The 26076-nt window shown below is 46.7% G+C and overlaps 1 protein-coding gene across 2 annotated transcripts in view; it reads left to right on the forward strand.

The window, feature by feature from the left end:
* The window catches only part of LOC144169742 (putative sodium-dependent multivitamin transporter), a 97893-nt gene that overhangs the window by 63785 nt on the left and 8032 nt on the right, over positions 1 to 26076 (forward strand). For both annotated transcript variants that reach the window (XM_077699067.1, XM_077699066.1), the window contains exons 4-10: positions 2564 to 2683; positions 6336 to 6490; positions 7306 to 7446; positions 9025 to 9154; positions 15958 to 16165; positions 18312 to 18466; positions 24614 to 24876. In XM_077699067.1, coding sequence (XP_077555193.1) covers positions 2564 to 2683; positions 6336 to 6490; positions 7306 to 7446; positions 9025 to 9154; positions 15958 to 16165; positions 18312 to 18466; positions 24614 to 24876 — 1172 coding nt within the window. The remainder of the gene's footprint in view (positions 1 to 2563; positions 2684 to 6335; positions 6491 to 7305; positions 7447 to 9024; positions 9155 to 15957; positions 16166 to 18311; positions 18467 to 24613; positions 24877 to 26076) is intronic.

Here is a 26076-nt window from a genome sequence, read left to right on the forward strand (position 1 = left end):
CAGTAAGCCACCGAAGAATTGAACTGACTTCCGCAACAGTAATTGGCAACAACTCCACAACTGCAGAAGAAATCGCAATAGCCCTCGCTGCCACTACATCTCAAGGCATTATCACCATAGTCACAGATTCGCAAGCTGTCTGTCGCCATTACGCCGCCGGCCACATTGCTCCCTTAGCCCTCCGCATCCTACAGTCCATCACTAACCCCCCTTACCTCTACATTCTCTGGACCCCGGGACATGAGTCTCTGGAGGGGAATGAGGCGGCTCATGCTGCCGCCCGCGCTCATATCTATCGGGCGTTCCCCTCCAACACTCCAGCGTCACCGTCGGAAGCACACCATTCTGTACCTCAAAAATTAAAAGACATCCTCGAACACTACCACCTCGAACGCCGCATCTTTTCCCCACCCCACGACAAGTTGACTAAGGAAGAAGCCATCACCTACCGCCGCCTTCAAACCAACACCTACCCGCACGGCACCATCCTCCATGCCATCCACCCCACCTCCTACTCCGCCACCTGCAAGTACTGTACCCAACCCTGCACGCTCTACCACATGATTTGGGCGTGCTCCCACACACCATCCATCCCTCCTTCCTATTTCCTCCCCCAACCATGAGCAGTGGGAAGGCATGCTAGCCAGCCCGGACCCCGGCGATCAGTTTTGTCTGGTTGAAAGGGCCCGCCTGGCAGCGACCGCCCAGGGCATTCTGGACTGAGAAGACCCCCCATTGCCACTATCCAGAACTAATATAGAAATAAAGTTTATTCCTCCTCCTCCTCCTCTGTATTTTTTATCTAGCTGTTTTTCAAAGGCTCCAACAGCTACGTTATTTGGTTTCGTAAGATGAGGAGGTGAAGAACGTCGGGATGTAACACGGTGCGGTTTGTCATTTGCGACCGTGTATTTTTAGACGACTGTGTAATTCGGAAGACGTGCTAATCTGGTTTTTGAGTGGGCCCTGCATCGTAGTTCATAAATGCCTTCACTCTTACCTTCGTGCTTGGAAGCACCCCGAAGGACATCACTACACCAGCCCAGAGTAGACACCAAGATTTTTCCGTAGCAAACCCGTTATAGTGCGCAGCGCTTTGGCGGCCGCTGCTGTGGTTTGGCGGCGGCGACGGCGACCGCATAGTAACCGAGCGAGGGAAGACAGAAAGGAAACGGCAAAAGAAAATTCGGCGAAATTGTCAGGGGGAGGGCAGTATGCTGAGCCCGCACTAGACACTCGTCGGCGGTAACGCTTGGGGGAAAGTGCGAGGGGGGAGGGGTGGCAGTGAGACAAGCTCCTCGTGGCGTGGCTCATCCGAACCACGTGACATTTGCGCGGGAGGTTCAAACACGACTTACAACAACATGCTCGGCGGCGGCGATGCGCTGCGAGATAACGGCAGAGTACCGCACGCCGCCGTGCGTTTGCTGATCACGCGGTCACTTCGTGAGACGCAGAAGCTATGCGCCGTGACCGAGAGACTGCAGTTCGCGCTGCACACAAATTTTGTATTAGGGAGTATAGCAATCGTCAGCCATTTTTCTAATCTCTGCGTTTCCTTCGTTGCGATTCTTTTAAGTCAGGAGTGGACGCTTTTGGTGATGCAACTGAAAGTAAGGCGGCCAGTAGCGGCGATATCGCTTCTGTGACGTCCTTTGAGTGCACAAAAAAGTCTGTACCTCGAAGAACGTCGGGAACATGAGAAACACGTTTGTTCTAGCTTCGAACTTGCACGATGAGCGCACAGAAGTAGCATTTGGTTTGAATATTTCGTGAGCACGTAATTTAAGAAATGGACGCAGTTAGTAAGCTTGTTCTATAAGCGTGTCCAAGGTCAAAACAAAGTTGAAGTTTTCAGAAGCCTTTTAGAATTATTCAAAAGAACGGGCCATGTCGCAACAGGAAATTGTGTTTTGTAGTTTATTGTAGATTTCACTGTAAACTATATCTTGAAGTGTTGTTTAATGTGTAAAATTGTCTGTAATTTATTTGTGCGTGTTGGTATATATGGTTGTTTGTTGGGTGATTAAACTATGGAAAGGGTATTCATGGTAGTAATTATGCATTCTTTTGAAACCTTTGCAAGTTGTGATGACTTTTGATACCAGTCGTGGCGGGTCAGTGGCAGAGGCGTTATGCTGTTGGCGCTGTGCTGTTGCGGTGTTAGGCGTTGTGCTGTTGGGGACAAGTACGTGGGTTTAGTTTCCGCCGTGGTGGTCATATATTTTGTGGAATGGAACAAAAAAAACTCCCGTGTGTCAAGATATTGTTGCATGTTAAGGATTATTTTGTGTTTTAAATTATTCTGTAGCTCGCCACTACGGCGCCCCTTATAGCTCAGGAGAACCTTAGGCAAAAAAAAACCCAAAATTTGAGCTTTTGAACATTTAGACGTTGCTTAATTCCGGAGTATCAGGAATCCCCGGCTTTCTTGGGGTATTGAATAAGAAAATAAGTTTACTACACTCTCTTAAAAAGTTTGCGATGTGATGCAGGGGCACCGGTAAAGAAAGCGTCACCAAAGATGACTCTATGCATTCATATGTTTGTTGTCCATCCACAGGTGCTTTACATGGCAGTCGTGCTTTATGCACCGGCTGTAGCCCTGAGCGCAGTAACTGGCATTCCGAAATGGCTCTGTATCATATCTGTGGGCCTGGTCTGCACGTTTTATTGCACCATTGTGAGTACCTCCTTTTATCACCCAGAATGTTCGTTCCTTTGCCTGGATATGTGCTCACTGAACTGTTCGGAAGTGGTTCGTGGTTAACACCTACCTGTTATTGTAGAAGAATTTGCGTACTGTAGAAGACCCATGTTCATGCATATTATGAAACATACAAATATATTTGCATACATTCTTAGGCCACCCTCCCCCCTAAATCTGCCCGTATGTTGGTTTGTAACGCATTTAAAGGGGCCATGAAGACAAAAAACAAGTTTGTTTTATTCGAAAGATTTTGTGTTCAAACCCAGCTCTTGTTTGGAAGCAAACGATGCTTTATTCACTGCGAAATTAATCAATTTAAGCTAAAATTTTTATTCTCGTGCCAAAACGTGTGCTTGAACGATGTTTGCAATGACATCATAAGAGCAGGTCTTTCAGCTAAACTTGGTGTGGAGTGGCATGTCCTCCGCGATCGCGGGGGTACCTCGGAGGCCATGGGAGCGGAGACTTGCCTACTTTATATAGTCAGCCTAGATGGCGCCACCACACCGTGGCAAGCCGTTTTCTGCCTTTGGTTTGTTTGTGACCGTATTTAAACCTGGCTTGTTTTTGTTCATGGAGAAAATAATCGTTTCGTGAAACATGGTGCTCGCTCGACAAATGTGGTCACGTAAGGAACCCTCGCTTGCGTCAATCGGCCAGTGTCGTCTGAGACAACCCCAAAGCCCCGCAGTCTTGTGCATCTAAACCAAGCATAGTGTGCGCATTACCAACAGCAGTACGCATCGCTGCTTCTATGTTTAATGTGCTTTCGTCACTTCCACTGTTTGTCCCACCATTCTAACTGATATAAAAGAATGTGCTTTAAATTTAAGCGCAAATAGCTCGTTCGGCAATCTTATAAGTTCTGCCTAATTTGCATTTGCTTTTTCCGGCCTCTGCCAATTGCAGAGCTGGCTGGTATGACATCATAGGTTCTGTTGCGGGAAATGAGCAAGTGGGTCGCATGGCCATTCCCTTTTTTCCTAGTTATGCAGCTTATTTGAGCGAAGTTTACGTTAAAAGTGGTATCAGCATGATTTTAAGGAGGCAATCTTTTGAATGAACCAAACTTGTTTTAAAAGGACTGCTTTGTCCCGACAACATTCACACCAATTTTTTCGCGAACTTTAAAGAAATAATCGAAGTGTTAACGAAAACAGATGAAACAGTGGCGAAGCCCAAGCTACTTTCGGTGAAGTATTATGACGTCACAGAATCTTGTTTATGACGTCTTTATGACGTCACAGAATCCGAACCAAGTCACTGCCAAGAAACATGACTTGGGTATTGTAGTGGGGCGGCCTCTAGTGCGTTTAATCGCATCACTTGAATGCTAAGGTGCAATTATCATATTCATCACTACGTTATTAGTGCTGCCCTCTATGGCGTCACGGCTGCCCATATTCCGTCAATGATGACGTTGTGTAGGGCGAAATTGGAAAGTTTTTAATTTTTCTTGATTTTTTTTTTTGTTTCGATTAAAAGCGTCTTCCGTGGCTGGAGTAGAGCTGAAGGAGTTACCGAGGGCTAGTTCTATCAAATTGAACAAGGTTGTATTTTGTCTTCATGACCACTTGAATAAAATGTCTAATAATAGAATTCTCTACGCCCCAAGGTTTAGGGACTTCAAGGCATGGAGGTAGAAGTGTATATGCAGACATGAGACCGCGTAAAAAACACTGAAAATTCCTGACAATCCCTGACAACATTTGGAGTTTCTTCAAATTTTTCGGTAGTTCCTTACCTGCTTTCTCACACTCCGTTGTTATAACATCTAGCGTTGGTCACCAAAAGCATGCACTGGGAGAATTATAAGTCAACCTTGTATTTAGGACTCACAAATTTGACCTGGATCCAATTTTGTCAATAATTTTTACTAGAATGTGTTCATATTTGAAATGTTGAAACTGCCCCTGTTGCGAAAAAACCTCCTTACACGGAGGGTTATTGTTGGGAAACAGGTTCTGTAATAGTTTCGGCATGTTTTGTTTCGGCTCCAAGATGTGCAGGGTTGTATTAACCCTGAAACGAGGGCGGAGCTTCCGCTTGTTATTGCTGGCGACAGTGGGCGTACGACAATTATATTTGCTAGCAGAATCGTGTAATGCACTCGCCACTCGCGTGGATTATTGGGTCTCGGTCATCAAAGTTCTTCATCATATTGCACATTTCTTGTTGTGAATCGGCTTTAACATAAATGCGCACTGATCAAATGCCACTGCATTCCATTCGGCAAGTGGCAAGTGAGTGAAGTTAGACTGCTTTTGCCCAGGATGTTGGTCCCATCGCCAGTAACAAGACCAGGGCAAGGCGAATGGTTTTCAAAGCGTTCGTGACTACGCTGAAACACATGAAAAATATTACCAGCCTTCAGGGGCCCACACTTCGAGTAACTGACGTGCTTACAAGCCGCACAGCAACACATTACAGAAGGAGGCTCATATTATCAGCCGTTTGTGATGAGAAGGAACTTCTTTGTTTAATTTTTTGTTTTGTTTTACTCTTTAATTGGTGCTGCAGGTGTACCAAATGTATTATAGTGCTTTCGCGACCTCTGATTGAAAGCGTTGGATGGCGGCGTGAAAACGCGGAATTATAGGTTCGAAAAATAGCTGCGCAAATCATCTGCGCCCCTTAAAAATGACGTGAAAGTGGAACGCTATTCTTTAAAAGGCACACGCTTGATTTACAACTTCGCTTTTAAGATGTTCGCACAGTCTTCTGCCCAGTGCAGGCTGCGGTCGTTTACGTACATTTACTGGTCTTGTGGAAAAGTAATGTAGGTGATAGTTTATATGGTTCTGGTTTCGCTGCCCGAGCTGATGTTTAAAGAAGTTGTTGACTCAAATTTTAATCTCCTTAGGTGTATAACGAATTAATCGAATGGTCTAAGGTATTTGAAAATCGTCGATCTTTATTTTGGATACTGAGTCGCATTAACAGTCGTCAGTCAGTTAATTAGAATCATATTATTTTTTGATGCAATCGATATGGGTTGCTTGGAGGGCATTAAATAAAGTGTGCGTTATTCATAAAATGAGTACACTCTGAAACTTGGCCCAATGTAAGCACAGCAATTCTCTAGTCGTTTCGACGTATTTTAATTTCACATGCATGTTTCAGCACGCATGCTTTGCATGCATGTTTCATCGAGAAGGAACACATGTTTTTCTTGTCGATGCAAAAAATTGTTGACCAGCTTACCTTGATACGCTGCTTTCGTTTATGGCTTGAGAGTGAATCACAAAAATTAAAGCGGAACTAAGTTACGGGAGAAGACACCGTCCACAACTATTCGGGGCCAGCGGTAGTCTCATGTTGCACAATTAGTTTCTGCTAGGTAGAGAGTATTCAATATTTTAACGATACTTTTTGCGCAAGGTATGACTTTAACAAGGGTGCTGAATGATTGTCAAAGTTGTACTCTACCTTTAGAAGTTATGCGCAGCCTGGATCACAGATGCTATTACAGCCTCCTCAAGAGCTCGGAGACCTGTGTGCTGGCAAGTTGTGAGATCCTCCGCCGTGTTTACGGCAAAGCTTTCGGAGCTCATTCAAAAAGATAGTGAAACCTAACTTTTTCTCTGCTTGTGTCTTTTCATTAAATCTGTTTACCGCTTTTCAGGGAGGCATGAAAGCTGTCCTGTGGACAGACTTGTTTCAGTCTATACTCATGTTCGCGGCCATGTTTGCGGTGGTCGGTGTAGGCGCGCACCGGATGGGCGGCATTTCCAACGTCTGGGCAGAGGCCGAGGCTGGAGGTCGGATAGAATTTTTGAAGTAAGGTGCCTGCTTTTTTACCCGTTTTCTCCCGAGTTGGTTGCGTTGATGTAGAATGCGACTTCCCGTCTGAGTGGGAGGAAAATGTAGAGCAGGGGCGTGTGCGCCATTTTTCACAAAGAGTGCAGAAACGTGCATGTTTTTTTAGGTAATTACCTCGCTGAATGATAACTCTCTTTTCAATGTCCAGAACGGAGGCATTAATCAACGGGAAAGCGAGTCAGTTACTTTGAGTCAGTATCTGTAAGAAAGACAACATACTATCGGTTCTTTCCGATTTCACAGCTTTAGTTTAAGCTCTACGACTCCATGTACAAGCCCGCAAAAAACGCCTCATTACGATAATGCCTCGTAGCGTCAATCTGACCTTCAGGCTCAGCCGAGGTCACGCCTATGGTGCGGCTGCGCGGAGTGAAGGCGTCTAATCGCTCGTTCGTTTCAAGGGGAGGGGGGGCGTGGAGGGGGATAGAAGCACATAAAATGATGCATGGGTCACTGGCCCTATCAAAGTTCACTGAGCGTTCGCGCCTAAACTGGCGACTGCTCCGAACAGTGTGCGTTTTTTTTTTTTTTTTTTTTTGTCCTGCGGTGCAACTGTGCGCGTTCATTGTACGCTCTCCGCCCGAAAACCGGGCTGGCTATCATTCGACAAACCTGGTTTAACCGAGTTCAACTACGGCAAACATTTTCCCTTCGTTTTTGTGCGTGTGTGTGTGATGACCCCCTCATAAAAAACTGCTTCATTTGAAAGTTTTTTAGTAATGTGTCGTGCGCGAGAGTTTATAAATCATCTATTGTCGTGTCACTGCTTGCAGTTTTGACCCAGACCCGACGGTGCGCCATACTGTGTGGACGCTTGCGATTGGGAACATCTTTGTGTTCGTCTCCATCTACGGAGTCAACCAGGCTCAGGTTCAAAGGCTCATGACTGTAGGCAGCCTGAAGAAGGCGCAGATGTACGTGCGAGGAATTTTTTGCTTGCAACTTGGCTTTGACCTGGACTATTAGCGGACAACCTGCAATGGGCAGAAGTGGAACCTGTGCCGTGGCCTTAATCAAGGCATGTAATGCTTCGGGGGATTTGCCTGGCTTATTTCTTGCTTCGGTTCTTTTATGGCATGTTGCAACTTTTGCAGAATTGTGGGCCCGGGGAATCCTGCCTGTTCAGATTTCGGTTCAATTTTTCGCTGTTCAATCCCAACACTTTTTTTGGGTAGCAGAGAAAGTGTTCTTCGTAATCATACTCTGGCATTTGTATGCGAAATCGATTTTTAAAAAATTCACAGCATATCCACGGGGTGAATGATGATGAGTGGGCGAAGCTCCTGAGGGGAAATCATCGGTAAAACCGTCACTCTTCAGTGAAAGTTCGCCCACTACATCTGTGTCCGAACGTAACGTCTAGAAAGTCTCGCTTAATCCGCGCGTCGGCACCTTGGGGCTGAGCTCGCCTGATGCGTTTTGCAGACGCCTCACGAGCTCTCACTGCATAGGGGTCTGCCTGCCGATACGCGCGCTTTCTCGCCGCTTCCCGTTCTCTGACGTTTTGGAGATCCTCTTCGCGCCGCAGCCGTGCCGCTTCGCGTACGGCAGGGTCCTCGCGCCGTTGCCGTGACGCTTGGGCCTCTCGTTCTCGAACGCTGGGATCTTGGCGGCGGCGTCGCGCAGCCAGACGACACGCTTCGGCCTCCCGCTCTCGTACGGCAGGATCTTGGCGGCGGCGTCGCGCAGCTTCACGGAGCGCTTCTGCCTCGCGGGCTCGCACATCTGCAGCCTTATCCATCGGGCGACTCCGAGCGCGCGCCAACAGCGAACGGATTTTATTACAACGCTCCCCGCCATCTAGTAAACAATCCAAGAACTAAACTAGAGGTAGCCACGCCATCTAGTAAACAATCCAAGAACTAAACTAGAGGTGGCTACATACATACGTCGAGGATGGACAGACCCACGCCCTAAGGAGCTTCGCCCCTAAAATAAATTTTTCACCTCGCTGAAGAATCAGACGCAGTGTTTTGCCCCGAGAAGGAAGAAATATGGCGGACGAGTAATTGTGCAAACTTCGCTGCAATAGTACAAAGCTATTGTTTTTACCCTTTCATGAGCCTTTCGTTGCAAACAATGGATGCACAGTGCTACAGTCACTCTAGTATTACGTAAGCCAGAAGGGTGGGGCTGAAAGTAAGCAGTCGGCTGATTGCAGGTGACAGGCGTGTGCTGTGAAGCCACCAGAAAGCTTGGAAATAGTTACCAGCTACTGAATGTTTGCTTTCGAGTTGAGCCAATGTGTTATAAGTTTTTTGAAAAAAAAAACATTAGTGGAATGATAATAATTGATCTGGTGCGTGTACGCTCACTTTTAGTACGAATATATCAGCGACGATTATTTCGTTCACTCAAACAACCCTTTTATTACCTTCTAACAAAGTTGGTCATCAGAATAAACTCTGTCATAACTGGCACACGTAATTTGAATATTACTCACAGAAGCAGCGAAATAGTCTGAAAATAGCATATTTTTTTTTTTGTTTCAGGGCCCTCTATCTCAATGCGCCCGCGCTCTCAGGGTTGTGCCTCATCACCAGCCTCGCCGGCGTAGTGATGTATGCAAATTTCAGGCACTGTGACCCCCTGTTGTCTGGAAAGATCACCAAGACGGACCAGGTATTGCGGCAAACATGGTGTTTTGTACGAACCACGTTTATCGCGGAAGGATTAAACGGTCAATTGAGAAACGGCCCCTAATTTTCCATTGGCTCCGAAAGCGGGTATGTACCGGGCTGACGCTCCCATTGGCTGCGAGAGCGTAATTGGGCTGTGAACGCGGGTATGCGCCCCTGTGCCGTTAAGCTTAACGCTACGCACAACGGTGTGAGCGTTGCTAAGCGGTCAACCGAGCTGTTGACGGCGCAGCAGGAGGGAGGGACGCTGGCATCTAGGGTTGCCGCCTGACCGGTTTTGGACCGGCCCGACCGGTTTTTTAGGCAGCGGGCCGGTTGCCGGTCTGTACCTAAAACCGGCCGGCATTGGCCGGTTTTATGGCTATCATGCCGCGTTTATTTCTTTTTTGGCATTTTGTAAGCGTCAATACAGCAACTACGATGATAAATATGTGTCGGCAAGCTGTGCAAAGACACGCGAGCAGAGAAAATACGTGGCCGAGCTCGATTCCTGAGATGGAAGGGGTACAAGGGGAGGAACAATTCCCACTTCGGTCTTACAAATGCGTAGTAAGGTTACTGTGGTTCAGATATGCGGATAGAAAGTTACTCACATGCGGGAACGTAATTAAATGTCTTGCATTAGAAACCGCGTCGAAAGGAACAATACCTAGGCCTTTAATGAATGCTGATTTAATATTACAGTTTACTTAAAATACCTTACAGGCCACTTTGCAGGGAAATCAGTAAGGGGGTTACAAAAGGGAAGCGTTGCGGATCATATATACTGCAAAAATTTGCGAGTAAGAAAACACAGCAGAACAAGTAATGACCACGAGGTTCGCAATCCAAGTTTAGGTCGGAAGACGACAACCAAAAAAAAATAAAAGCCAACAGCGTAGTCACACACGAAATCTACGCACAAGAATTACAAAGTGTGCCGACCACAATTAGGGTAGTAGATAAAGGAAACAACCAAAGATAGCCAAGTATGTGGACGCGACGCACAAATCAGTTGCGGTGGTTAGAAATACGCACAAGGGAAAAACAGAGGAAATAACAAGGAGCCTAATGAGGGGCGTAAAACACATTTACACTATTAAAAATATATTCGTACACAGAGTGCGACACTATAAAGTAAAAGAAAGAACCACGCATAAATAAAAAGTAATGAGAAAACAAGAAAACACGTGCCGGTACAGCAGCGACAGATTGTTCTTCAAGCAGAAAAAAGTTAAGTACATAACAAAGATGCAAGATATGGCAGAAGTGATAAAAAAGTGGAAATAATGAAAAAAATGCGAAAACAATTAGTGGAAAAAAATGCCCAAATGCATAGTCGCAACTAAGTAGATTCCCTTTTTGAACTCAGCAAGAATTGCATCTCGATGTTGGAGTCAGACAGACGAACCCGTTTCGTCAACACTTCGTTGGTAATGTTGAAGGGCGGTCCACGGAATCACTTCAGGGTACTTACGTGTTGGTCTTGGTTCAAGTCTCCCGAAAAGTTGGTTCAGTCTCCCGAAGTTCTTCGTCTGCGACAGCGGGTAGTTATTTGGTACCAGCAGGTACCGCGACAGCTCATCCTGTGCCTCGGCTGGAAGGGTTTGCTGCCCAAAGGAAAAGATATCCACGGGCGCGGACGAGGTGGCAAATTTCGCGCTGGATGGCTCGGTCACCGCAGCCGGCTCTGCCTTTATGTCGTTGGTCGCATTGTCTCGCACACAACTGTCGGGGATCCATGATAGCTTGAACCTTGGGATTAAGCAACTGGCGACAAAGAGCTCGCGCTTTCCTTTGAGGGGTCCAAACCTAGAATCCCAAACAATTCCCGGTGACCCGGTGACCCTGCAATCCCGGTGACCCTTCGAATTACCTCACAGCGAGAGCAACTCCCTCGACAACAACGCCCCCGCGGCTCGCGCGCACTAATGCTGTAAATACCCCTGACAATATACGGTGGTTTCACAAGGTACCTGCCGCGCCGCTCGGACTTAGAAACCTTTCCCCGGCAGGGAACCATTCTATCGGCCAGACGCGCATCCTGGCCTCCCCAGACAAACGATGAAAGGTGAAAAAAATTATCGCGGCTGCGCTATTCACCCGTCGAACGCCGCGTAAGCTCAACCGGCATGGAAGCAAGCACAAGCTGCGGCCCGCTGCGTGGTACCTTCGCGGAAGCACGTTCCGCTGAAGGGCGGGAAAATTGGCCAGCTGAAGAGAAACACAGTAGTAACTTGTGGATTTTTGTACTCTAGCCTCGGCATCAAAAACAGCCAATTCCTAGCAATGTAACGTTTGCAGAAGGAACGCCGTTCCTGCCGTTCCTTCAAAAACCTAACGAGTTAGTTACAGTTACACCGACCCTTAATGTAACGGTGGCGTTCCTTCGTTCCTCCAAAAAGGAACTAGTTCCAGGAACGCAGTTCCTTGGAACGCCGTTCCGTACAACACCGGTCCCAAGCACAAGCGTCGGAGGAGTTTCTTTTTTTTTTTTTTGGCATTGTACAACCGACATATCTAAATGGCCTCTTGCCGGTATAGACGGGGACTGCAGCATCAAATGTTCGGATCTCTTTTTTGTGTGGACTTTTGGGGCTCTTTCTGTCCAGAATTTCGCAAGAAATTTCTGATGTGAAACCAGTGTTGCACAGGTTCCTTTAAAACAGGAACGAAAGCTCGTTCCTCGTTCCTTCCCAATTTTGAAACTAGTTCCCGTTACAAGTTCCTTAAAGCGATAGGAACGAGTTACACTTACACTTCGAACAATGGAACATGTCATTACGTTAACCTTACATTTAATTTTTGATTAAAATATGACGAAATACTACTTAGGCGAAGTAAACGGGGCAATTGAAAGCTCACCTCGAACCACGAATAATATATGAATATGAACAGCGCCGCCAGCAGATTATCTGGAGATAAAAAATTGGCCGCGTATCTGCTCCTTTCGTTGCAAATGTCGTCAAAAGACGATAGTCTTTGTAGACATTTGCCAAGGAAATGCCCCCCTTCGCTTTCCCGCTCGCCTCTCATGATGTTCCTGTTCCGTCGCGCTCATCCCAAGGTAAACACACTAAAGGTTTGCTCAAGGTCATTTGAATTTACCGCGTTCTACTGCTACAGGCGGGGTTCCTCGATGCCAGCGCTGCAGTACGGCAGAGACGCGCGTGATTCGAGGCGGCCGACTTCAAGGTTTAAAGAACCGCGTTGCCGTGCTCCACGTGCGTTCCAATCAGAACGTGAAACCTAGCGAGTGGAACCTTTCTTTGCTGTTGCCGCGTGATTTGTCATATGCCGCCAGGAGGTGGCGCAGGCAACAGCAGGCGGTACGCGTTGTTCTGCAGTAGATGTAGAATATCATTTGCTATCGAAAAACCAAGCATACAGGAATTATTTAATAAAGGAACACTGTAAATATCCCCTGTGTACTAATTTCCTGTCTTATATTTGTGTAATGTCTTGTTCTTGTTCAACAAAGTTGACAAGTATGAACATATAAACCGGGCTTAGACGTTTACATTTGGCTGTGAGTATATAAGACTATTGAGCAGTAAGCATTTTGCTTTGGCCGGGTGGCTGAATCGAGTTACAGACAGACATACATACAGACAGACCAAAATTTCTGGGTTTAAGTAGCCCAAGAAAGACTATCGTCTTTAAAACAATCCAAAGGAACGCTCGTAGAAGATTTTTTAAAGACGATAGTCTTTCTTGGGCTACTTAAACCCAGAAATTTTGGTCTGTCTGTATGTCTGTCTATCCGTCTGTCTGTCTGTAACTCGATTCAGCCACCCGGCCAAAGTAAACTGCTTACTGCGCAATAGTCTTATATACTCACAGCCAAATGTAAACGTCTAAGCCTTTTTTATGTGTTCATACTTGTCAACTTTGTTGAACAAGAACAAGACATTACGCAAATATAAGAGAGGAAATTAGTACACAAGGGATATTTACAGTGTTCCTTTATTTAAAAATTCATGGATGCTTGGTTTTTCGATAAAAAATGATATTCTACATCTACTGAAGAAAACCGCCGCCTCCTGGCGGCATAAGAAAAATCACGTGGCAACAGCAACGAAAGGTTCCACTAGCTAGGTTCCACGTTCTGCTTGGAACGCACCTGGAGCCTGGCCACGCGGTTCTATAAACCTTGTAGTCGGCCGCCTCCATTCACGCGCGTCTCCGCCGTACTGCAGCGCTGGCATCGAGGAACCCGGCCTGTAGCAGTGGAACGCGGTAAATTCAAATCGCCTTGCGCAAACCTTTAATGTGTTTACTTTGGGATGAGCGCGACGGTACAGAAACAGCATGAAAGGTGAACGGGAAAGCAAAGGGGGGGGGGGGGGAGGGGGCTATTCCATGGCAAATGTCTACAAAGACTATCGTCTTTTAATGACATTTGCAACAAAAGGAGCAGATACGCGGCCATTTTTTTAAGGGAGCACCTGACGTACTCCACACATGTCTAACTGCAACTTTGGTGCTTGTCTATTATAAGTGTAACCCATATGGCACTTTCCACTTCGGTTCTCCTGTGCGCGGTAAGGGTACTGAGCTTCAGATGTGCAAATGGAAAGGTACTCTCATGCACGAACATAATTAAATTTCTCGCACGAGAAACCGCATCGAACGGAGGAATACATAGGCGTTTAATGAATGCTGATTCGGTATTACAGTCTGAGTGGACAAAAAAATGTCCAAAATGCATATTGGCAACTTAGTAGAGTCCCTTGTTAGAACTCAGCAAGAGTTGTCTCTAGATGTTGGAGTCGGACAGACGAAACCGTTTTTTCGTCAACACTTCGTTGGCAATGTTGAAGAGCCGTCGCAGCAAACTTGCAAAACATCAGCAACAGGGCCGCTGAGAAGTTTACGGCGGCGCGTTCGAGCGCCAAGTCCGTGCCGTGTGGTGATAGAACGTCAGAGGTCAGATTCAGCTTGCAGCTCTCAGGGAGGATTGCTGTTGCGCATGAGATTAGCTCTCGCCTTGCTTTGGGCGGCATGCAGTGAAATATTTCAAGAATCCGAGACTTGGAACTTGGCGCCTTGTTTTTACACGCAGTAAAAGCAACTCTTGCGACCCAGGTGTTCATTGACAGACAGCACAACACTCTTGTACGACACCTGAGGCTGGCTAGGCTGCCTGTAGAAAACACAAGTGCTATGAATGTGCTGCAGTCAGTGCAGTCCACTTGTGCGAGGTGCTCATCCGAGCTGGCGTCTTCTACGAGTGTTGACGGCGCATCCACGTCTTCTCCTGCTCGGCTTTCGCGTTCCACTCTTAAAAGCGAAGCTTAAGCGTCCTCCAAGTCTCTGTGTTCATGGTTCTACAAAAGAAGAGGTCGCGGCGGAATACGAATCAGAGGGTCGCCGAAGAACCTCTCTCATTGGCATCTGCAGCCATCGTAGCGACAAGGCCGTGCGCGCCCGGGGCAGCCTGCCCTACAGGCTGCGGCCCGCTCCGTGGTTATTCGTCTGCCTTTGACCTTCGCGGCAGCATGTTCCGCTGAAGGGCGGGCAAATTGGCCAGCTGAAGAGAAACACAGTAGTAACTTGTGGATTTTTGTACTCTAGCCTCGGCATCAAAAACAACCAATTCCTATCGATGTAACGTTTGCAGAAGGAACGCCGTTCCTGCCGTTCCTTCAAAAACCTAACGAGTTACCGTTACACTTACACCTGCAACACTCTTTGAGCAGTGCAAGTAAACCTGCGCGACGTTTAGATTACACTGCCAGGAATACCTGAGCCAAATATTACAATTGCACGTGAAGCGATGAGCGCGCAAATCGATGTGAAAGACGCGGAAAAACCAACCGCTCTCTCTTCAGTTGTCCTCATTATGCAACCCCTGGCATGGCCTAAGGGACGTCACATAGGCCATGGCTTCCCGATCGGCTGTCACTGGTCAACTTCGCGGCTAGATTCTCCCATTTCCGTCGTTGTCATCGCTGTGCACGAACCTCTTCTATGCCTGAACCTGTAGGCACAGTTTTGGCGTTTCTTTTGTGTTTTGAGTGCGCGCGGAGCTTGAGTGATGAGCTCAATACTTTCCTTTCAACGGGACCACTCGACTACAAACGTTTATTGCTTCAAAAACGCCCTACCAGCCCAAGCGCGCATTTGCGAGCAGGAACCCATGCCTGCTTTTTGTGGCACCAGACCGGAAATAGGCCCCTCCGCGTTGCGGAGAAAAGGAGAAAACTACCCGGCATGTGGTATATCGAAGGCCGCCGAAGAGAACGCCGCGAGCCGCCCCCCTCTCCGGGACAGAGCGCGCAGCTTTCGTCGCGTTGTCCGCGGTCGAGTTGAGAGGGAACGATTATGCGCGATTTCTCATCGCGCGTAGTTTCGTTAATTGTGAACGGATTTTCATAATTCTTGCGGGAGGAGATTTCTGGGACAATAGACTTTATCACAAAATACATTACTAGTAGTCGATGGCAAGTGTTGCAGGGTCCCTTTAATATAACGGTGGCGTTCCTCCGTTCCTCCAAAAAGGAACTATATTATAGTTCCAGGAACGCCGTTCCTTGGAACGCCGTTCCGTACAACACTGTGTGAAACCTCATTTCAGACAGTTTTTTTACCACAATAGAAATATGATTGGATGGGACAAACTTAAACTTAATGACAACAGTAAGTGTTGTTTCTGCAAAAGTTCCGAATGTTGATGCGGAGCTAGAAGACCTGAATGTTTCCACGAGTTGTACGGAACCGCAGCGCTAGCATCAGTGCCCTCTATAGGATAATATGCAGTGCACAGTAAAAAAATGTTGGGTATATTTCTGCTTCTTATGACAGGTGCTGCCTTACTTTGTGATGCTCCACCTCGGCTTTGTCAAAGGTCTTCCCGGGCTGTTTGTGGCCGGTATCTTCAGTGGCTCTCTGAGCACAGTCTCGTCAGCTGTGAACTCTTTGGTGGCCGTCTTGCTGGAGGATTTCTTGCGGCCATTTTGCATCTCCCAGAAGACGTACGACAATCATGCACCACTCATTCTGAAGATCCTCGGTGAGCATTACTGGGAAGCTAGTCTAGCCTACTTTGCATGTCTCCACATGTCTCAAATGTTCATTTTAGGTCAATTTTATTAAAGCCTTATGCAGTTCAAACAAACAGGACAGGCTAGAAATACATGGTAGTACAGCGATAATTGGAGCACATGTCTCAAATGTTCATTCTAGGTCAATTTTATTAAAGCCTTATGCAGTTCAAACAAACAGGACAGGCTAGAAATACATGGTGGTACAGCGATAATTGGAGCACTTCAACATTTTTTCCTGGGCGAGCCGCTACTCCGTGCGCGCTGAAACTTCACACTAGGGTCGCACTTTGTGGTCTGTTTTGTTTGACGCCAGGAACGACGACGGTGCTTACCTGTTTATTGTGTAAATAAATAAAAACGATTTTCGCCTATGAAAGACTGGCGGCCGATTTGGACGTGCAGGCCGGTGCAAGCTGCTCTTGGAACGACGGCGCCACCTGAGGTTTGCAGAGCGAAACGCACGATAGGGATTCGCCGTAGAAAGGAGGCAACTGAGGTAGCAGACGACAGAAAATCTCTTTCTTTCCTTGTTTACGATAGTTGCATAACAGCTGATACCAACCGCAATAAAATATTTACGTGGTTTATCATTGCCAAAAAACGTTGCATTTGTTTCCTCTTGTGCGTCCACATTTTCTAGCGTGTGCTACCTCAATTGGGTCCTTTCTACGGTGAATCCCCATCGTGCGTTTCAACCTGCATTCCCCAGGTGGCGCCGTCGTTCCAAGAACATCTTGCACTGGCTTGCACGTCCAAATCGGTCGCCATTTTCCTATAGGCGAAAACCGATTTTTTTTTATTTATTTTCAAAATAAACAGGTAAGTACCGTCGTTGTTCCCAGTGTCAAACAAAATATACCCCAAAATTCGTCCTTCGCGTGCAGCTTGAGCACACATGGAGCAGCGGTTCGCTCAGGAAAAAATTTAAAGTGTTTCCATTATCGATGTAACACCCTGCATATTACTGGAACTTGAACCATTCTGCGCAAAGTAATGAGTGGGGCCAAGGCGAGTGGACACCGAATGGCATAGTTAACAGAACGAGTATGTCCGTCATCGGAGCAGGAAGCCCGCGATTTTAGGATATGAAGCGACGAATACCCAATGAAATCAATAATTCTGTCATTCAAGAAACATTTTGTTTGGCGACTAACAGTTGCCAAGGTAACGACTCTTTGTAACATAGAGAACGATATGATCTTCCGTTAGTGTGTCGATTTGGAATTGTGTGGTTCTGAGAAGCCACATACATACTGAATCTCGGATTTCGGTAGTGATAATTTACGCACCATTTCAAACCTACCTGATTTCATTCACGTGGCTGAAACGAGGTAGCTCACATCTTCCAACTGGCGACCGGGGATGCTATTCGGACGAGATGTTTGTTACGCTGGGAAAAGTTTGTTTCGAAATCTTAGTATTACAACTATAGCTTCAAGCGTGAAAAGTATACAAGCTTTACAAGGCGCTTTTTATGTCTGACAACTTGGAAACTCTTGATGAATTGCATGATTTTTAAGTTAATATAATGCAAAAAGAATTGGATTGCTGGTGGAGGAGTGAACTACTACATTACGTCAGCGCAGTAACAGAAGGTAGCAGTGATCAGCTTAGTTACGATTACATATGCCAGTGGGAAATAACGAAAAGAAAGGGGCTGTGATTTCAAGACGAAGTGTATGGAAAATAAGCGTATCTAACCGGATGTAAAGAAATTAAACATCCTGACGTTGAGCGATTAAAAAGATTTTTGGTGTTATGACTGGTGCCATGAGAGGAATTCAAAACTACAAAATGCTTCCTTGTAAGTTGGAGTTCGTCGACCAGGTCTTTACGAAAAGCACACCGAATGCACTAGTTAAGGTGGGTAATGAGTCAGTGGGTTTCTAAAACCTGCTTGGCTCTTATGTTTTGCTAAATTACTTGTGTGCTTGTTTACGTGAAAATGTTTATTCCCGTTTTCTCATTTCTTTTGGAAGTCTAAGTGGACTGCACATAAATATATTTTGTGTTCACGGTTAGTTTCTTATCTTCGCTACTTTTCCTGTCAGCGGGCGCGGACTTTCACTGAGGTGTTTATTGTGTTCTATGCTCTTGGTGCTTCCATTGCAGCCTTCTTATTCGGCATCCTGTGCGTTCTGCTCACGGCAGTGGTTGAGCAGTTGGGCGGAGTTCTGCACGCAGGGTTCATTATCTTCGGTGTGGTTGGCGGACCTATGCTCGGAGTCTTCACCCTGGGCCTGTTCTGTCGCAAGGCGAACCAGAAGGTTATTCGACTTCCTACTTGCAATTACTTTGTAATGCTACCCTCTCAGTTAGAGGGGCCATGAGCAAAAAAAATACAACTTTGGCTCATCAATACGACAGCTTTGTCCCGAAAACACTGGTGCTGATTTTATCGCAAACTTCAAAGAAATAATTGAGATATCAAAGCAAACAGTGGCCACTGCACGGCCGCTTTCCGGCTATTTCCCCATGACGTCACACAATCCTGTTTGTGCGATTGGCGGCCGCTGACACAGCCACCGCCAAGTAGAATGACCGGGAAATTGTGTAAGGGCCTCTGGTTTCGTTCGATCGTATTACTTGTATGCTAACCGGCTGCTAGCACACAGACAGCTGTTTTAGTGCTGGCTCATATCGCGTCACTGTAGCGAGAAATTTCAAAAAAAAATTTAACAGTCCTGGATTCTTTTGGCTTAAAGAACGTATTCCGTGGCTGGAATGCAGCTGAAGCAACTGCCAAAGGCTAGTTCTTTCTAATTAAACAAAGTTGTATTTTGTCTACATGGCTTTTATAGAGGCTGTCTAGTCGGGCGTGTCCGTAAAGTCTACATTAATTAATTCATTCATTCATGTGTGCATATTACATTAGACCGAGAGGGAAAGAGAACAATAGTAATTTTTTCAGCAACAAAGTAACCCGCAGTCATTCAAAGCTGCATTGACCATCCCACATAACATTCACACTTTGTATAAAAAAATTGGCGCCATACCTGCTTACTTCGCTGCAAATGTCGTCGACATGCGATATATATATTCTTCCGCCGCTGCCACGTAAAGGCATCTCTTCTCTTCCCTCCCCCGCCCACATCTCACGCTCCTCCTCTCCCGTTTCGCTCGTCCCACGATAAACACGGAGGAGGTTCACTCGAGTAATTTAAATTTTGTCGCGTTGAACCCGACGAAATTGAATTAAATTGAATCTAACATCTCTTTAGACTTTTCGTCTAGGCCATACAAGGACGTAATATATATATATAGATATATATATGCGAGTCCTGCACGCGGAGTTCTGGAGGACTCTACAGCGCAGAGGCCGCCTTTTGGATAACTGCATTTCTAGTGGCAAAGCTAAAAAGGACACACTCGTAGTTTGAATGGCGCACCCTCGTGGCCGCCGCGGGTGCGGCCCGCTTGGCAAAGAAAGCGGGGAGAGGACAATTACGTTTCTTGGAGCCCATGCAGAGTCGTTTTGTGAGGACTCTCCTTCCCGTTTTTTAAAGAAGATAGTCTTTATTGGGCTACTTAAACGCAGAAATTTTGGTCAGTCTGTATGTGTGTCTGTCTGTCTGTGACTCGATTCAGCCACCCGGCCAAAGCGAATCGAACCTGCGCAATAGGTTTATATACCCACAGCCAAATCTAATCGTCCAAGTCCGGTGGAAATGTTTATAATTGTCAACATTTTTTTTGAACAAGAAAAAGACATTACGCAAATATATGGCAGAAAATCAATACATAAGTGGTATTCGCAGTGCTCCTTAATTTAAAAATTTATGAATTATTGGATTTTGCAATAGCGAATGAAATACTGCGTCCACGGCTTCACTCCGTCGCCTGCTGTCGCCCGCGCCACTATAGCTACTGGCGGCATTTTTAGAAAACGAACGGCAACAGCAACGAAAGGTTCCACTAGATAGGTTGCACGTTACCCTTGGAACGCACACGGAGTAGGGCAACGGCTTCTATAAACGCGTGAGTAGGGCGCCTCGAATCAAGCGCGTCTCAGCCGTACGGCAGCGCTGGCATCGAGGCACCCGGCCTAGAGAAGTGGTACGCGGTAAATTTTAATGGACCTGAGCAAACCTCTATCATTTTATCTTGGGTGGAACGAGACGGGAGAAAAACAGCATGAGAGATGAGTGGGAAAGAGAAGGGCGGCATTTACTTGGCAGGGGCGCCAGTCGACTATCGTCTTTCGTCGACATTTGCAACGAAAGGAGCAGATACGCGGCCATTTTTTTCTTCCTAATTCGGCAGATTTCGGCGAAGAAAACCGAGCGGCTGGACAGGGTGCGAAGTCCCTGCTTCTCGCGCCGTGAAGGTGAAAGAAAGGAGGGAAAAGTGATGACGATGATGAGGATGATAAGGATTAGTGGCTCTCCTTTTGAATCGGGACGTCGGTTTTCAGCAACCGACTTGCCTGTTTTATTCTACTTACTTACCCTAATTTTAGCTAACGTAATATATTTGCCTCCCCCATCTCCCCCTCACTCCTGCTTTAAACTCCCATCGCTCCCTCCCCCTTTTTTTCTCCTCCTGCTCTAAATTCTCATCCATCTTATTAATCCCCCTACGTACCCACCTCTTACCTAATCTTCCTCCCCCTCACTCCTCACCCCAAATCCCAAAGCCTCCGCTGACGTCGTTTCCCATCGTCCCGCGGCAGTCGTATCTCTGTGCAGTCCCTGACAATATGGTCTATGGTTTCCTGATTTCTGCTACCGAATACACGTTTCATCCTGCTGCCTGTAGATAACCGTGTATGCCCGAGTTCTCAGACCCGTACTTCAAAGCAATGCAGTGCCTCCCGTATTGACATAGAAACCTTCCTTCCTGATTTCTAGTTTCTCTGTCCTATACGTCTCCGGGGTTTTTTCGCTTCCATTCTCTGTGCGCACTTCGTCATCTTCGCTGCCTTTACCTGCTTTTTTACTGTTGTGTATACCCCATTTTCCCCTACCGACTTCAGCGCTGAACCCCACGTAGTGTCAATTTTTCGAAGCGTCAGGCCGTTCCCGCAATCCTAACTGTCAATGCTCGAACCCTCTACTGGAACCTTTTGTCACTTTTGAACACACTGCCACTAGGGAGCGCCGAGAGCTTTTTTTTTTTTTTTTTTTTGTAAGGGGGGGGGCAAATATTTTTTCAAGGCGTATTTTTTTTTTGGTAACGCGAAATTCTAGCGGCCATGTATTTTTAACTTAAAGAACAATGCAAATGTCAGTTTGTATTGACGTCTTGCCTCAGATATGCCTAATATTTTATTTTTGCTCAATAATGTTGACAAGTATGAACATTGCCACCAGACTTCGTAGTTTAGAAAGCTTTGCCTATATAAACGTCTCATTCCAGAATTCTAACTTTTTGCGGGCGGGGGAATCGAGGGACGCAGGCAGACAGGCAAACAGAAGGACGGACATACATTTATACAGACCGAAATTTTCGAGTTTCAGTCACCCAAGAAAGACTATCGTCCTATAATAATCAATTGGCTCAAATAGGGGAAATCAAGTAATTGGGCGGAATCAGCCTAGCATGTTAAATTAAAAATCATATGCCGAATACTAGAACTCACGAGAAATGTTTTCGACCCGGAAAAAATTCCCTGCATGGGCCATGAATTCTGCCTCCATAGCAAAATTGTAAAGTACACGTGCGAATTGAAATTAAAGCTTCGCGCGCCCGCCAATAACAGCGGATACGGGTCGTGGCATGGAACGGCAACGTTCAGTGCGATAATACGCTGACACGCGCTCGACCGAATGACGTACTTCTTCTGTCTTTTCAATTTAAAACGCTTTTAGCAGATGCTCACTAAACTGTTGCACATAGATAATAGAGAGTTTTAGCTGACCGTTTTTGACGCTCCCCTATGCTCCCGACGGCCCGCTAAGCACAACCGCAGCGTCAGCGGCAGAAAGTCTTTTAGCTAAGCGATAACCGTATCTCCCTCGAAGGGAAATGATTCGCGTCACTGGTCGTGCCCTGTCGGGGGCAAACCAAAACGTGATCGCAAGATACCAATTGGAATTTGGCCGCTCAAGTAATGTAAAGTGCCGTTTACTGCCCACCTTTTTAAAACGATGTAGTCGCTTACATAATGGTTCTAAATTATTTTAAAGAAGCCGATAAACTTTGGAATAGCCAAGACAATGTCTTTCTCGGCGCTGCATAGAAGCAGCCCCGCGCTTCGGTCGACGTTTTTCGCTTCCGTACTAAAGCTTGTTGAGGAGTGTGGCACCTTTGCCTATTCGAAAGAGCTTTCGCGATTTCGTCTCTCGCGTTTCAACTAAAGAAATGAAGTTCGCGGGAGCGCGCTCACATCGCGGGGCAGTCATGCTGATATTCCGCACGGTAGCATAGGCGGCCGCGACGGTCCGCTAAGAGGCCCCGGTTAGCGGAGCGGGGCCCCGCTCCGGTATCGCCGCTAGCGTCTTTGCGCGCCACGCATGCGCAATGGCGCTCCCGCTAGATATCGGAGCGAAGCGGACCGTCAGAAACGGTCAGCTAAAATTCTCTAGTGTCACGCAGATTCTTCGATTTAGGGTTTTCTTTCATGCTCTAGCCGACATATTTCTAACTGAACATGTACGCGAAATGCTGTTCGCAGAAATTTTGTGTCTTCACTGAGTTCTAAGCTAACCAAAATGTAAAAATGATTTGAGCTCGGCCCCGTTACCCCAAATCATTAGAGAGTTATAGCAGATCGGAAAAACGGTCCCGGTACGGTACACGGTAGCCGCTACGGGACCGTACCGGGAAGGCTCGTTTTTAGAGTTATAGCAGACCGTAACTACCGGTCATGCTACCGTGACTGGGAGCGACTTGTGTTGTACGTCGTTTGGCAATTTTTCGTGAGTCTGTGGCGCTTCCTGTGCTGAAATATTAGTTTTCAGTTCTCAAAAGCGCTAAAGACAGTATTAGAAAAAAAAAAAAACATCCAACGCCCCTACGCAGATTCGAACTGCGACTGCGTGAACATGGAGCGGCATTTTAACTCTACGCCATTTCAATAGATGGCGCCAGTAGGTCAAGCTCAGTACATACGGCTGGCTGTTTCTAGTTTTTCGTTGTACATATTTGAGAGTCCCTCGCACTGATACCGCCTGTTCCTCACTCGCCGATTTGTAGACGGGCCCCATGTTGCTGTTAATACTAGTTAAGTAGCCGTATCGCCTTTATTTAACCTAAAAGAAGCTATCGGACATGCGTCGTTCGACGACACAAGCCACGGCAGTTGGGCCGGGACCGTGTTTCGCTTGCTGCTTGAGCTGCCAGAATCGCGTGGATTTCACTTGTTGCAACCTCATTTTTCTTAAACGATCTCATATTTACAATCCGTTCGACTAGGCGTGAGCCAATCGTACGTATCCTAAACTCTTCCAAAGCGGCCGCCCGCTTCCGAACGACGGACACGGTATGTCTCGGTACCGCGCGGCAAGTCGCTCCGGTATACGGTAGGGTTCTGCGCATGCGCGGTGGCGTCCAGACGGTAGACGTTACCGTACCGGAACCGTTTTTCCGATCTGCTATATTCCTCTTAAAATTTAACGCTTCCGATTTCATTCATTTCTTCACGTTACGTGGAACGCCCTGCGCACACAGGTACATGGGTCTGATATATGTACCTACTTACGCACACGAGCTCCGTGCACTGAACTTTTGCCGGGCCCTATGCAACAACTGCGAGCCGTCCTCGTGATGTGTAGTCAGCTGTGTGCTCCATCATAAACGCGATGCGCAAGAAATTTAAGAAACACTGTGCGGTTCCTTAGAAGTAGGGCTGGCGGTGAAGCATTACGTGTAACCGCAAGACCGGTAGCACGATACCTTTTGGGTAGCGTGGTAACTCACTTTTTTGCTTCTGCGAAATTTCTCGTAACGGATAATGCAATACCGTTATTTTTCGAGTAACGTGTAGGTTCACGTTACTCGTTAATAAGTATGTCTTTGCAGAAGACATAAATTAATGTAATAACCTGATGTAAAATGTTGTGGGACGGAACATCAAATGGAATATAAATGTATAAAGAACGCCTTTTTTATCCTCTTCCAGCATTAAAAATGAGACGTACGTGCCTTTAAATAATAGCGGTAATGGCGAGTAATTGATTGATTATGGCGTTTAATTCGCGGAATATACACCTGTGCTATGAGGCGCGCCGCAGTGGAGGGCTCCGGATTAGTCTTGACCACCTGGGGGTGTTTAACGTGCGCCAAAATTTCGACATACGGGCGTGTTTTTTTTTTTTTTTTTTCGCCTGCAAAGGCAAGCAATCACATTTATTGGAGAGCTGGTTCAGTGTGTGAAACGTGCCGCAGTAAGCAACACAGTAACCACTAAACTTGTGAAGTAGCGCCTACAACACTGCTGAAATCTCTCTTGAGCATCTCGTTTTTCTTTGCAGGGTGCCTTGTTGGGTCTTATGGCAGGCTTGGTAGTGGGTTTCTGGATTGCGATTGGAGCCACCCTGTACCAGATGCAACCAAAGCCTCTGCCCTTGCTCGTCGACGGCTGCCGAACGTCGTCCGAATACGCAAGTGCTGTGAATATAACAGATATGTTCTACGATCGTAGTGACTGCAACGTGACGACAACAGTAGCCACCATCCTTGCCGAAGGTACAATGGCCAAGAATGCAACCTCTGCAGTCGTCATCACGGACGACACGTGAGTGGTCTTCATTATCTCTGCCGGTTAATCGTGGCGTCCAGACATTGTAACGTCCAAACGTGGCGTCCAAAAGTTGGAATTTATTTCATGTTATTTTGCTCGGCAGCTCGTGTACGGGCGCGCTTTTAATTGGGGTTGGAGATGAGAAGCATACTTAAATGTACATGCTCGTTCTTTTAGAACGCTGGGTTCGGATAAATATTTCGGTATTTTTTGTTTAGTTTGAGCTGTGGGAGCAGATTTTTCTAATGTTTATGACTCTTGCTTCCCGCAGCCACAAATTATCTCTGCCAATAAGTACTTTGTTGTTTGCAACGTAGGCGTAATTTTCCCAACTCATGTTCTTCATAACGCCATTAGCAAGAATATAGAAATTTGCTTTGCCGCTGGCTCTCTTAGTGACAGTGAATGCAAGAAACTTCACCATTCCTTGTTTCTTGCACATAAGCCGGCTTTAGCTTTGCGTTCGAGATGCACCTATTCTGGTTAGGCTTTACCATTCAAACAGAGAACAGTTCTGAAAGCTAAACTCCTGTTCAAACTAACTGTCCTATCCTCGTTAAAACAGCGTATTCTATGTATTGCAAGGACAAAATAGAAACAAAAAGGACACATGCTCAGCGCAAAGTACAAGATGAAAATGATGCACCCCTCCGTTTAATGACGACAAGGGTTGAACGCGAAGCTTTCTTGTAAGGTTGTCGTCTGAGTTTGGACTTCGACTAGCAGATGGTGTAGACTTCGACTCGTTGAGCTTTGAGTTTGACTAGCAGGCATTTCGGACTTTTAATCGCAGCGACTTTGACTTCGACCCTTCGCCATTTGAGTTTTTTGCATGAAGAAAGCTTCGCGTTCAACCATCGTCGTCGTTAGACGGAGGGGTGCATGGTTTTAGATGCAAAGCATCTCTTGCTCTCGGCTCTGTCGTCCGTCGTCCATCCATCCACCGGCCCAGGAAGACACCGCCAGCACTGCCGCTCAAGGAGCCCTTTAAGGGGAAGCGTGCTCGTCTCTTGCCGGCCCAGGAAGACACCGGCAACACTGTCGCTTCAGCATCTCATGGTCGGGGCTATGTCCCTCCCTTGTTGTGGCACCGTCCACACCCCCACTGCGCACGCTCCGCTTATCTCGGGCCGGCCCAGGAAGACACCGGTAACACTGTCGCTCCAGGATCCATTAAAGGGTAAGACACCACCG

This window comes from Haemaphysalis longicornis, unplaced genomic scaffold (assembly GCF_048455015.1).
Source record: "Haemaphysalis longicornis isolate Haplotype H1 unplaced genomic scaffold, Haemaphysalis longicornis Haplotype H1 scaffold_2, whole genome shotgun sequence".
NCBI classification, from domain to species: domain Eukaryota; kingdom Metazoa; phylum Arthropoda; class Arachnida; order Ixodida; family Ixodidae; genus Haemaphysalis; species Haemaphysalis longicornis.